Genomic DNA, 13534 nt, shown 5'->3' with positions numbered 1-13534 from the left:
AACACTCCTGTGTTGGGTCTGCATGCCCAGGTTTTGGTAGCAGGGGCCTACAAGGGTGGCCTATGTGAGAACCTGCCAGAAGCTTCCCTTTCTCCAACAGAGTCAATGCCAGCTGGGCCCAAGGCTCGCCCACCTCTGGCCAAGCCCATCAGCGGCAGTTGTACTGCCTTCAGGATAATGTCTTTAAAAACAGGAAAAAAACCTCTGTACAACATCAACTGCAGTGCCAGAGCGGAGTGAGAACGTGTGAGAAACAGGCCTGCAGATATGAAGGTCAGTGAAAGGAATAGGTGTTCTAGACTTTGGAGCTGAGATTCCCCTGATGCCTGTGGTAAACAATTGTTAAATAACTATTTAACCGGCTGCTAGATGGCCATGGTGAGGCAGGCTGTCCCCCTCAACCCTTGTTGGCCCATGGGGGAGCAGATATTCACCTGCAATCCCTGGAGAACCCCACATGGAGGAGGGGTGCCACTGTGGGAAGCCTGTGAAGGAGCAGGTCCTGGCAGGTGCTGTGGGGCCATTGGAAAAGGAGTCCACACTGGAGCAGGTTTGGTGGCAGGGACCCCATGCTAGAGAGGTGTGTTTCTGCAGGACTGCACCCCAATGGAAAGGACTCACACTGGAGCAGTTTGAGATGAACTGCTGCCTCTGGGAAGGACTCAAGCTGGAGTAGTTCATGGAGGACTGTTTTCTGTGGGAGAGACCCCATGCTGGAAAAAGTGAAGCTGTTGGGGTGGAGGAGGTATCAAAAATCAGGAGTAAAAATAAACTCAAGAAGAAGGAAGGGGTGGGGAAAATGTGTCTTATAATTTAAGTTTTATTTTTCATTATCCTACTCTGGTTTGATTTGAAATAAATTAGGCTGATTTCCCCAAGCTGAGTCTGTTTTGCCATGATGATAATTGGTGAATGATCTCTCCCTGTCCTTATTTCAATCCACTTGCCTTTCATTAAATTTTCCCTCCCTTGTCCAGCTGAAAAGGGTGGGGTGTGTATGATAAAGTGACTTTGGTGGGCACCTGCTGTTCAGCCAAGATCAAACCACCACAGCTTCTCAGTGTTACTTGGTTGATCTTTGTTGAGGATTTGTGGTTTTTCAGTTGTGGCATTTTTCCTGGGGAGGGTTGTGTGGTTTTTTTGGGTTTTTTTTTGTGTTGTATTTTTGTGGATTTTTGGGGGTGGGGGGGGTGGGGGGGAGAGAGGTTTACCTGAGAGGAAAACATATTTTTCCATAGTCTGGGTATTAACAGGTGCTCCTGCCCTCTCATCATCTTTGTGTCCCTCTTCTGGACTCGCTTCAACAGAGCCATATCTTTCCAGTGCTGGGGACTCCAAAGCTGGATGCAGCACTGCAGGTGAGGTCTCACAAGAGCAGAGTAGAAGGTCAGAATCCCCTCCTTCAACCTGTTGGACCCTCCACTTTTGAAGCTTTTGCATGTCTTTAATTAAAAGGTTGTTGAGGGTAGATTCCTAATCCTAAAATGGTTGTTTACGTAGGTAATTTTCATTAAGAGAAAAGTTGTAAGGCCAAAAATTACTCATTTTATTGTGTATTTTCCTGATGTGTGAGGGTAGAAGGGGCAGACAGGTTGTGGCTACTCCGAGCATTTAGTATCACATCCTGCAGTTCTGAAGAAGTGGTCTCACATTAGATGTCAGGGGAAGTTAGTAGCTGGACCCAAACAATGGCTATTAATCTGCTGCTGCACAATTTTCTGCCAGATATGTGAAGACTTTGGTGTCATTTTTACATCATAATTGGATGACACTGCATTGTGTTTAAAATATCAGGATGTTAACATTTGAGATGAGTCAATATGGGCCTTAATTTGCAGAATTTGAGGGGTTTTTGTCTTGGTTTACCCAGAAGTTTTGTGTTTGCAGAAGGCTTCTGAAAGCAGGAAAAATTATATCCCACTAACAAATACACTATTTAAATTGGAGAAACACCTACCAGTAAGCAACCATCTCCAAGAAAAAGAAAATAAATACAATTTGATTGAAGAAAAGGCCTTCTAAAGCTATTTCATTTACAATACTTCTGTTTGGTGATTGGAAGGTTGTGTGCCTACATGTAGAAACTATTATCTTCTCTGGTTTTTTCATTGCTGAGGCTACTAGAACATAGATATCCATGAATAAGTTCTGTGTGCTATCACCCCCTTATCTTGAATTGCTGATAACTCTTGGCACCTTGGTATGTACAGCCTTTCCCAAACACACACCTCTGGTATTTAGCTACTAAATAAACCCAGCAAAGTCCCTGCCCTTTTCTCTTCATACTTTCCCTTTCATGCAATGAGGAAGGTGGGGCTTGGATGGAACACTTCTTCCTCATCATGTGCCTCCTTAAATTTTGCAGAGGTAGTTTGTGAATCACAGCTGTTGCCTCTAACAGTGAAGTGACAATCCATCTCTGACTTGTATGCAGCTGGGAGCAGGATGGGCTCGTACTGGAGTGCTAGTGAGGTAAGGGGGTGAAAGCTCTAGGAGCTGAAGGAGGCCCGGGATGGGTTTGTGGCTGGGATTCTGGTCAGGAGAAGAGGACTTGTGAGTTTTTATTTCTAATTTCATGTATGTATTAATTATTTATGTAAGGATGACTTATACCTTTGTGGTATTAGTTGTCTTGTGGAGGCACTCTTGGTAGTGAAGTTCACCGTAGTGGGTTATTCACATGGAGTCTGGGAACCATTCTGAAGTGCCTCACAGGAGCTTTCTGTGAATTTAGGATGAATCTATGGTTCAACTCAAGCATTATATAAACTGCTCTTTCACAGTGCAGCATCTGCTAGCTGTGTCTATAACCATATATGGTGCCCAGGCAGCCGTGCTAGTGGCCATCTGGTAGTGATGCATACAGAAATGTCACTGCCCCAAAACAGTGATTGGTAGTGATGGTCTTCGTTTTATATTTGTGCATCGCTGATGCACAAAACCCCCTTGATCTCTCTCAGAAGTTATGGGGGGTCATTTTGGTTGTTTGGGTTTTTGATGGGTTGGTTGGTTTGTTTGTTCGTTTGTTTCATGGAACATAAATGGGAGGGAAAGCCCTAAAACTGCCTGTTGAGTTCCAGGGAATGAACCTATTCTGTCTCCTTCTCAGTTCTGAAATTAACCTTCAGTTTGCGATGAACAAAATATTTGATTATTCTGTGTCCCGCTTTTCTGGTTGTATAATGGAGATTATAGAGCTTCCCTCCATATACAGGATATGTGTTAAGAAAGATAAATGTGCATTGATGCTTGCAGATCTCAAATGGGGTATCCCCACAGCTTAAGAAATAACACATGTGAATGTCTAACCAAGCTGGTCAAAGAAATACTAAGGGTCTACAAATTCATCCTTTTGAACAGACCTGGAAATGGTCTTTGTGTAGAAAGTATGCATAGAAAGCAAGGAATGAGACTGTCCTCTCTGCTCTTCCCCTTGCCCTTAACCAGTGAAACAGCATCAAGAGTAAAAGCAGAAGCTTCTTAGAGATAGAGGGGTGAGGGGAGACTTTTTCCACCCAGAACCTAAACCCAGAGAGATGACAATAAAACATGCCCTTCTCTTTTGGAGTTAGACATAAAAAACAGACCAAGGTCAGCTTAACATACTTCAAGAGTGATAGGAGAATTTGTAACTTCCCACCTGGATCAATTCCTAACTAGAAAAAGGAGTGACATAACTACCTGAAGCAATTTGGTGGAGTTATTTTGCTAGCAGAGAATGAGAGAGGAGCTGGGTAATGCTTTCAGTGAAGCAATAGCTGAAGTTTCAGGTACTAAAATCTGCAAGAATTAATGATTGTTTGGAGTCAGGTCTGTTATTTGCCTTTCCTTCTGCACTTGATATTTAAGCTAATGATCCTGCTGCAAATATCCAGCTTCTGGTTTGAGGGGGGAAGTTTTGGTAAGGTCTCTTCCAAAGCTGTTTTCTAGCATCTGCTTTTTTTCATGTTGTGCTGCATTGTGCTGATGGTGCCTCACTCACCAAACAGTGCCACAAAATATTATTTCTTCTGACAGATACACACAGCAGAATATTCCCTCAATTTTTTTTTCCATTTTTTAAACTCTATGTAGATGTGATTTTAACTTCCAAAGTAATGAAAGCAGTTCATTTTCCAATTTTGCTGCATGGCTTTGAAAATTGTAACAGGATTTTGTGGGAGAGCAGGTTTTATAAAGCATAAACAATTTAATATGAATGCAGGTAATAAACGTTGTCATTTTTTCTGCAGAGTAATGAATGCCCCTGCTGCTCACTCTTTGTGAAAATCATAAGAATGAAAAATCTGAGAAAAGCAGATCTGTGTGAGTATTGCAGCCTTTCTTTGCACTTTTTAGTAGTCCAGTTCTGAAAGAAGAGAACGTGCTTGCTACTGGCACTGTAACTGGTATCTGTATATGAAGTGACACCACGGTTTCAAATATTGATTCATATTTGAATTTGGACTATGCTTTGAATACAGTTTTATATAAACAATACCTTTTGGTTCATGGCATGTTACTATTATTGGTGGAAATAGCAAATGTCTGCTGTGGTGTACTGTAACTTAACTGCTAACAAGGTTCAGAGCCAGTTTTGATGAACAAATTCAGGTGTTAATTCTCAGTTGCAGTTTTTGAATTTCTTTTTATTTTAAAGGAAAAAAAAAGATAGAAGGAGCATTATATATCTTATTGTCAAACAACTTCTTTTGCTGTCAAAAATCCACTAAAATGTATTTGAAGTAGACTTTTCAGGATAAAAAAGTACCATTGAAATTTTTCTGAGGACTTGGAATGGGTGAAAGTGGAAGGGAAGAGAGAAAAATCTCAGCAGTTACTCAGGCAGGAGAAAGAAAGCTCAATAGCTCAAATACCTGACTCAGAAAGAAAGAACAAGTCAGGAACAAAATGGAAAGGAAGTGAATATGAACCTTTGTGTATCAAATAAGACCAACTGAACACAGCAAGTATATTTGCCTCCATGGAGATTCCTACTAAATTCTTGGTTTTCTGCCATTGTGTCTAGCAATATTGCCTTTTCTTGAAAACAGCAAACCTTCAGAGAAAAATGAAAGGATGTTTCAATTCCCTCTCTGTCATTTCTATCTCAGATGAACTGTTTCCTGGCATGTTACCAGCCCAAAGGAATTTCTAAATTGTGCTGATAGGCACTAGCATCAAGACAACCACCTTGCAGATCTGATAACCAAATGTGTGCCTCTGGCCTTAAAATCATGGATGTTTCTCTCTCAGCATTTTATAATGGTTGGAAATTATAATCTTTACATCCTTAAGGACATCAGAACTTCCAGAAATCTGTATCTGTTTATTTTAGTGTTTTATCTTTTATTAGTCTCTATCCTATATCTTCATTTTGAGCAGCTGATTGATTACCTGACTTCAGGTTTGAAGCTATAACACTGGAGGTTTGCTTCCAAAGCCAGACACGTAAGAAGGTCTTTGCTAGAAAGAGGCAGAAAAAGCAATGCTAGGGGACAGGGTCTTAGAGGAGCTGCTTCATCCATTCCCCATTCCAGTTGCCTTTCTTTATTGTGTGCAAGAGAGCACCATATCTTACTTTCCCTCTGGGAATCAGGACCAAGTTATCAGTGTCACACCAAAGAGTCAGTGAGTTTTTATCTCTCCTGCGTATGAACACTCTCTCAGAGAAAATAATTTTAGTAGTAGAGCCATACCACATGGTGTGATACACAGCACAAGAAATGAGACTGTGTTAAAAGGCATTGCATTGAATGAGAAAACCAGTGGGAAAGTGTAGTACAATTCTTTATGTGGCTCACTTTTGTTTGTTTTAGTAACTATTTCTGTACAATTTAAAGTTGTGAAGAGAGACAGAGATGAGAACAGGGAGTTGAAAGATGGCACAGAAATAATTCCACCTGCAAAGAGCCATTTGTGCTCTGCTGGAGTCTGAATCTGGTTTTGGAAGACTATTTGTAATAATGAGTACACTTTACTTTCCTTCAGCTGTGGCATTGCACACCTAATGGCCCTGCTTTGTGCTGAGGGACTGCTACCCACAGTGTCCATGTCTTGCACATGGACATCTAGCAAAGGACTTGCACATGTCATATAACATAGGACATTATTTTTTATCATGGACTAGTTGAGGCAATCACTGATAATCATGCTATTGACCTTTTCCCTGTGTATCAGACAAAAGGTTGTGTTTGTACATGGTGTAAGTGTAATAACAAGAATTAGGCTACTAATATGCATTTAAGTCTGTTAGGAATAAGGCTTACTCATGAACCAGAAGGAATTGCTCCCTAATTATGAAGGTTAACAGGTAACTATAATCTAAGTAGTAGATATGATGAAGACACAGATGTTGCAATGTCTAGACATGTTTGAGTTCGGCTAAATTTTCCTAGTGAAAATTTAAAAGAATAATGATACTAGACCAGTCCAAAGTCTCGTTTGGATTGAGTATGTCCCCCAAACTGGTTTATAATAAATACTTTGGGATACAACAGACACTGAACCGTGCTTTTCCCTGCCCCACTCTTGCTAGAGATCTGTGGTTCCTGAGGTTTATGGCTGAGAGGTCTGGCTTCTGAGTCAACAGTAGTGTTTGCATTTAATTGTCATACTCCAAATTATTAGCTTCTGGAGGCCATTAAGGGATCTTATTTTGATACTTGTCATCTCACTTTGCTCTGGACAAGAACTCAGATACTCTTCTTCAGTGTCACAGGAAAACAACATTCTCAGTTTCAGGATGTTATTCTTTGGGGAGGTCTGTATGATTGTATTGCTAACTAAATTGTTAAAGACATTTATTTTTTTGCTTTGCCTTGCATGGGCGGCAGAAATGCCTGCGTAAGAATACCCAGTCCTTTTCAGGCTGGTGTGAAAAGGCCTTTTTTGCATATTAAATATGTCAGCTCTTACATCATACTCCCTTGTATTTATCTCAAGAGTTGCAGAATGCTAATAATTATATGACTGCCTCTATCTCTGGCTTTTAAAAAGAGACAGCTTTGTGGCTGTCACAAATCTTCATAAATACATTCAGCGTTTCTGTAAAATCTGCCCGGAGGATGTGATTTCTTTGCAACTGTCCATCAGGGCTTACTTGTGATACCAGGAAAATGGGGAATCACTGGCAACATCAGGAGCAAAAGTCACAAGCTGAGGTACCTAGGCTCTCCATGTTCTTGTTTTCCAGAAGCCTGTTCACCAGACAAGATCACTGGAAGAGGGCACAGTTTTATGTTCACATCCCACAATTATTTCATCGAAGCCAACTTTATGCTGGGCTCTGCATTTCTAGCATTTAACCATGGCATAGTTACTTTCTGGAGAGACTTGTCTGCCTCTGCAGACACTGCATTTCACCCCATCTTATAACAAGGGCTGGATCGGTGTTGTGTAGGTTTCCCAGAGCAGATCTTGCTTTCAGCGTGGTTGCCCATACCTGCCTTGTTGTGCACAGTCCCACTGGAGCACACCCCGCACTCGCTGATCCCAGAGGCTGCCACTGCAGTCACAGCAGGCCATGGGCTGGCACAGCTGGCAAATCTGGTTTTGCATGGCCCTTTTCTCAGTGACTGGGTTCACTGATCTTTCAGGAGATAAAATACCTTCTACACTGCTAATTGACATCTATGGAAGAGAAACCTGTTTGCTTCACGGGCTAGAAGTGAAATATAAACTTAACATTTACTACATACATGTATTGAACAGAAATACTCCCTCCAGAAGACAAAAAATGTATTTAGAATTGGTGACACATCCTAATTGGTATTTAGAAAAGTCCAAGGCTACAAAATCTTCCAGGAATAGTCTACAGCTACTTTTGTTTGTTTGTTTGTTATTCTTTAATAAGAAAAGATAATTTCAATCAGAATTCTCATTAGATAAAGCTTTAGGATTCTCTTTAGCTATAGTACTAAATCTGGGCCTCATTAAATCTGAGCACGTTGCCATGTAATTTCACAGCAAGCTCACAATGCTACACTGCCTACTGATTTTAAAACTTCGCAGGGAGTAGTACCAATGTTTTTCCTCATATCACCTAAACCCTGTGTAACACCATCAAAATAACAAAATCCCTTTCAATGCCATGTTCACCAAAGGAAACTAGTGTGTGGAAAGGACTGATTGAAGATACAATCACAACATACTGTGTATATTTCCTTTTACTTTACCTCTGACTGTAGCACTGGTGTAAGAGGATGGCTGCAGCCTTTGTGCAAAGAAGGCAGTCAGGAAACATGGGCAGTGCCAAGAGGCAGCTGCCTGGGCTGGCCAGTGCTAAGGGCACATTCACTTTAGGTTGAAATTTCTTCCCATGGTCATTGATGTTTGCAATGGTTAAGAGTATTCCTGGGATGTGGTCCTTTTAAAAAGAGCATTAGTATCTTTTCAGGGCATCTCATTTAGGTTCCTGATCTCACTGCCTCGTCAGACAGGCTGCTTTTGCATTATTGGAGAGAAAGCCTAAAAAAGCCCAAGACAAGTGCTTAGCAAGAAGAGTCTGCACAAGGACAGAGAAGTTGTTATGTGGATAACTGCCAAGTTGCAACAAATGCTGTAAACAGGGATTTCCTAACTGGTTAAGAAACAGAAACAGGTATAAAAGCAACCAGTAATCACAAGAAGATCCTCCCTGTGATGTCATATCCCGGAGCAGGGCTTTTTGACTGTAATTCTAAGCTGATTAGATCAAGCTCAAGAACTAATTGCATAACTTCTGAGGTACCTGTTGTAATGGAGGCCTGACTGATGTTTATAATAAAGTCATAACCACAGTTAATAATAGGAGTAAAAAATGAATGGATAATCTCAGTGAATATTATGTGAATCAGTTTAGCTGCATTTCTTAACAACCTCTGTTGTTAAGAGGTTGTTAAAAAGACTATTTGATCTTGTTTTTGTTTTCATCCACTCATGCAAACCAAGTCTGCTCATGCTCTTCCTCAGTTCATTGTTACCAAACACACATATAAACCTATTTTCCCTCAGGTTACCTGTTTCGTATTCTCTAATCTAGAAGATTAATTCATTTTTTCCTCCTTTTTCAAGTCTTTGATGGCCATGATGGAGTGTAGTGTATATTGTATTATATACAACTTTACTGTATTGTATTAATGGTAAATAGTGTGTAAACAAAAAGCCTCCTCTGTGCCTTGATAGCAGCATAATCTGCCACTAAAAAGGACAATGCTATTCATAATCAAGGACATCCTCACTTGCTCTGTACATCTTCTTACAGCTGTGGAAGTAATTGCATCTCTTCTGCTAGGTATCAGTGGGTGGTGTGGAGGTGTACACGCATCTTCTTGCACCCATGCTGGCTTCTGCGTGCAAGAACAGAAAGCTGTTCTGGTGGTCAAACGTATTGTGCATGATGCTCCTCCAGCACTTCCTTCAGATTCTTTGTGTGGTCCTAAAGAAGAGTTTCTCAAAACCATAGTTCCTCATTTCCAAAGCCAAGGCTTCAGCAAGGGCACCAGGAGCCTCATAGAGGCATCAGGAAATTGAACTGATTACTGGCTAAGAGACTGGTGAAAGTAAAGGATCTTAGCTAAATGGTAGGCTCATCTCTGTCTCAAAAGGAAAGGTGAGGTCAGCTACTGTGCTCTAATACTGTACCAGTGCAGGTGGCATTGCATCTTTTGTCCTTCCTTGAACAGGTATGAATTTTAAGAATTGTTATGATGGGACTATGTGTTCCTAGTAGACTTCATTCTCTTCTTGTTTAGCGGGGGCTTCTAGTTAACAAGTGGTTGAAACAGCTTTCAAAGTATTTTATAATATTTAAAACGTTAAAACCTGTTTTAAAACAGGTTTAAAAAGGGTGGAGGCAATGGAAATGAAAAGGGAGAAGTTTGGGTGGAGAAGAGAGGCTGGAATGAGTAGGTGATGATGGCAGCAATGTAGAACCACACGGTGCTTTGAGAAGACACAGGTCCATGTGGTGATTCAAGATCCTTCATTCTTCCTCTGCCATTGGCTTGCAGAATTAAAAGGCAGTGGCAGACTCTGCTCAGGAAGTATCTTTCTAGTTTGCACTCAGGAAACAGATAATTATGAAGAAGTGTGTTCTTTGATTTCTGAATAGGATTTCTGTTCACACATTTCCTTGGGCTGAGCTGAGTAATGCCTTCTCACCATTTAAGAAAATGAGCTGAGCATTACCTTTTCCCATGTTTATAGTCTCCCACATCTTCTTTGAAATTATTGTACCTTGGAATTTTTGATCATCCTTGATAAGGACATATTTTACTCCATACCCTACTTATTGTTGCACAATTGTGTGTTGAGTTTAAAACTGAGGTATACTTAGCATGACACTAAACATGAACCACAAATTGCACATCAATAGACCTGTGTTGAAGTACTATTAGTTGCTATTTGGACATTCAAAGAATTAATAAATAACAGACATTAATAATTCAATTGTTCAATTATTATAATTATTGATAATTCATAAAGAAAGGAAGATTTACAAAAAATATTTACTCATTACAGGAATTGCTTCAAGATTTTTTGAGGTATTTGTTTGATGGGCTGTCGTGGTTTAGGAATGGTACTTCCCAATTTAGTGCTCCCACTAAGACTCTCCCAAAGAAGTGCCACTTGCTTCTCCCGCTGGGCAGGCTGGAGAGGAGGACTGGAATAAAAAAAAAAAGTAAAGATTATGGGTTGAGATAAGAACAATTTACTGGAAACAGCAATGAGACAAGAAAAGACGCAGTAACAGCAACAATATTAATGAAGAGACTCCCTTCCCCCCTCTCCCAGCAATAACCTCTGGGTCTTGGCCATGCCTCTTCTTGGCTACTGCAAAAATTAACCCTGTTCTGGCTGGAACCAGGACACAGGGCAAAGGTACGACTTCTCATGATTGATATATTGCCATAAAACATATATTTAAATACACTTCTGTTCATTGAATCCCAGTAGATTTTATGCACCTCACTACCTGTCCTGGTTGTTCTGGTTTCATCAAAACCAGCAGTACCTGCAGTCCATCCAGTTAGGCATTACACAGTGTGACTGATATCTGTCACTAGTGATTCATTCTTTCTCTGCCCTCTAAGCAGGGACATGTTTTGTTTTATGCATCTGTCTCTCTTAGCGTCCTTACCAGTGGATGTAGATGAACACTGCTGAGGTGATTGGTATAACAAAAGCACAATGCAATGAGGCCTGTGGTATGTCTTGGTCACTGTGGAGGTTTTGAACACCTGGAGAAGTGCCAGGGAAAGCCTTGCCCACAGGCAAGATTCTCAGAGCTTGATGTCCCTTATCAGTGATGGTCTCTGGAGTTCTGGGCAACCTTTTTGCCTCATTACCTTGTAGATGAGGACTCAGATGTGATTTGTTATTATGTAGGAGGCCAATGCAAAGTAGAGAGGCTAGCTTTGACATGGCTGTGGTAGTTTGCACTGCTGAGAGGCTACATGAGAATGTCCCCATGGGACAATGACTCTTCTCTTGGGCACTTTCTATGACTCTACCCTCAGCAGGAGACAATAAGGTAGTGCTGCATCAGTAGCCAGTGAAGTAAAGTAAAAAATCTTAAAAGTAAGATTCACTCCCAAATTTTGGTGCTATTGTTTGCATCATATTCTGCTGTTAAATTGACAATAGTTCTGAATATTTTCCTGACAAAGGTACTTGTCTTTTTTTACTTGTTTAGGACCAATCTTGACCAAGAATGCCTTGTCAGAGGCATTTTTGAGTCAAAATAATAATGCTTAAGGAAGCAAAAAGTTTTAGCTAAACTTTTAAAACAATTTTGTTTCTATTCCTTTACTGGGCGAACAACATTCTTGCGAGCACTTCCCGAAAAAAGAAAATTTGTGAGTGTTGGTTTGGTGGCTCAGCTCTTTCTGGTATTGATCTTGTTCCCACTCCTGTTTTCTTTGAACTCCAAGGCATTTGTGTGTACTGCTTGCAGACTGTTTCCAAATCTGTTTCTATGATGTTTTCTTCCGATAATGGTTTCTTTAGATGCTCTAACTACTCTCTGTGTGTGCATCAACAGTGTTCATGTCTGACCAGGACTTAGTTTTGGCTAGTTTATTTTTAAAAGGAAATGAAAGAACCTTCTTAAAAATCTTAGCTAGTGATAGAGCTGCGATTGCACCACATTATCACCCCAAGATGGTCTGAGATGGAACTAAGAAAATCTGACTGCTTGATAATACCTCTTTTCCAAAAATATATAGCATTTTGGGTCTTACTTGGCTGATCATCTGAGGGTGGGAAGAGTGAAATAGCAGCAATGCTTTTAAAAAGTCTAAAAAGGGTATGCCTATGGAAATGCCTGATTTGTAGTTGAGTTGTGCATAGGCTTCTCTGCATTAAATTGTGTTGCTTTTTGTGTTGTTTCATTCTGATGAAATTTTGTCTTGTGATGATACCTGGAGACTCTATGTATGGATTTAGGCCTTGTTCCTCAGACATTGTACCTGTTTAGAATGAAAATGTGGCAACTCTTCCAAGGAACTGACAGTCTTATTTCATATGCGTCAAAGAAGGAGGTTTGGAGTTGTTTTGGAGACAGCACCCAGCTATCTGGCAGTGGATCTCTTGGGCTGGTGTACCATATAAAGCTGTCCTATCAATTCTTACCCTGAGATTCAACCCTTGCAGAGAAATGGCTTAGTTGTTTTCCATGGACTATAATTGACCTGATATGATTATCTTGTTTTCTGCCTTCCAGCATAAACACGGACATTATGTGGCAGCATTTCCATATGACACATAGGTTCACCTGGGCTGGTCCTCATCTCTTGAAGCAGGATTAAATTTAGCTTGTCTGTCACTGTTTCATGCATGTCTGGGTACTAGTACCATCTGAAATGAGTTACCTAAAATTTTTTTAAAATCTGTCTTGCTAGAGCTAACCCTCTAAGAGCTGGAGCAGTCTTCTAATTTTTGTCTCTGTATACAAAGAGACACAAATCATCACCCTCTTTGTATCAATCATTTGGACATTACAGAACAGATTATTTGACAATCTTTTTCCTGTTGTTTAGCAAACTCAAGTCTTTCATCTCTTTCTCATATGCCAGGCTGCCTAAGTAAATCCTCTTCAATCTGGGTACAGAAATACCCAAATAGCTGGTAAATCACTTTTTGGTGGAGGGAGGAAAAGAGTGGAAGAGAATGCAACATGGAAGACACTGAGTGAGCATCCACATGTTCTTCTCCAAGGCTAAAAGTGTATGCAAAAGGATCTCAGTGCTAAATCTCATCACCTGCACTTATATTTAATATTGTGTATTTGGGATCTGGTCCAAAATGTAATTAATTTTGTGTTGTATATGTAAATTGTCAGATGCATCCTGCAACATTCTAGTTCTGGGGTATAATTTGTTATTCTTTGTGCAGTGTCCTGCCTTTAATTGCTTGTTTTCAGAGTCAAATATCTTTATCTCATCTAGATTCTTGTCTTAGGCTATGTTGAGACTGAGACCTCTCTGGTTGCTAACCTAGTTAGTGTTAAATGTGGATCAGCAAATTGTGGGATTCTGGTTTTGCCCTCACTAAGGGTAAGCTGCCTTGCTAA

The 13534-nt window shown here is 40.4% G+C and overlaps 1 protein-coding gene across 1 annotated transcript in view; it reads left to right on the top strand.

Moving 5' to 3' along the window:
- The first annotated feature begins 2445 nt into the window (after window positions 1-2445).
- The window catches only part of LOC134551235 (cytosolic phospholipase A2 epsilon-like), a 34602-nt gene continuing 23513 nt past the window's right edge, over window positions 2446-13534 (top strand). Inside the window, exons 1-3 of the mRNA XM_063398591.1 lie at window positions 2446-2472; window positions 4233-4305; window positions 12409-12540. Of these exons, the coding sequence (XP_063254661.1) occupies window positions 2446-2472; window positions 4233-4305; window positions 12409-12540 (232 nt within the window). The remainder of the gene's footprint in view (window positions 2473-4232; window positions 4306-12408; window positions 12541-13534) is intronic.

The sequence above is a fragment of the Prinia subflava genome, chromosome 5 (genome assembly GCF_021018805.1).
Source record: "Prinia subflava isolate CZ2003 ecotype Zambia chromosome 5, Cam_Psub_1.2, whole genome shotgun sequence".
NCBI lineage: Eukaryota > Metazoa > Chordata > Aves > Passeriformes > Cisticolidae > Prinia > Prinia subflava.
This window is presented reverse-complemented; position numbering and strand designations above follow the sequence as displayed.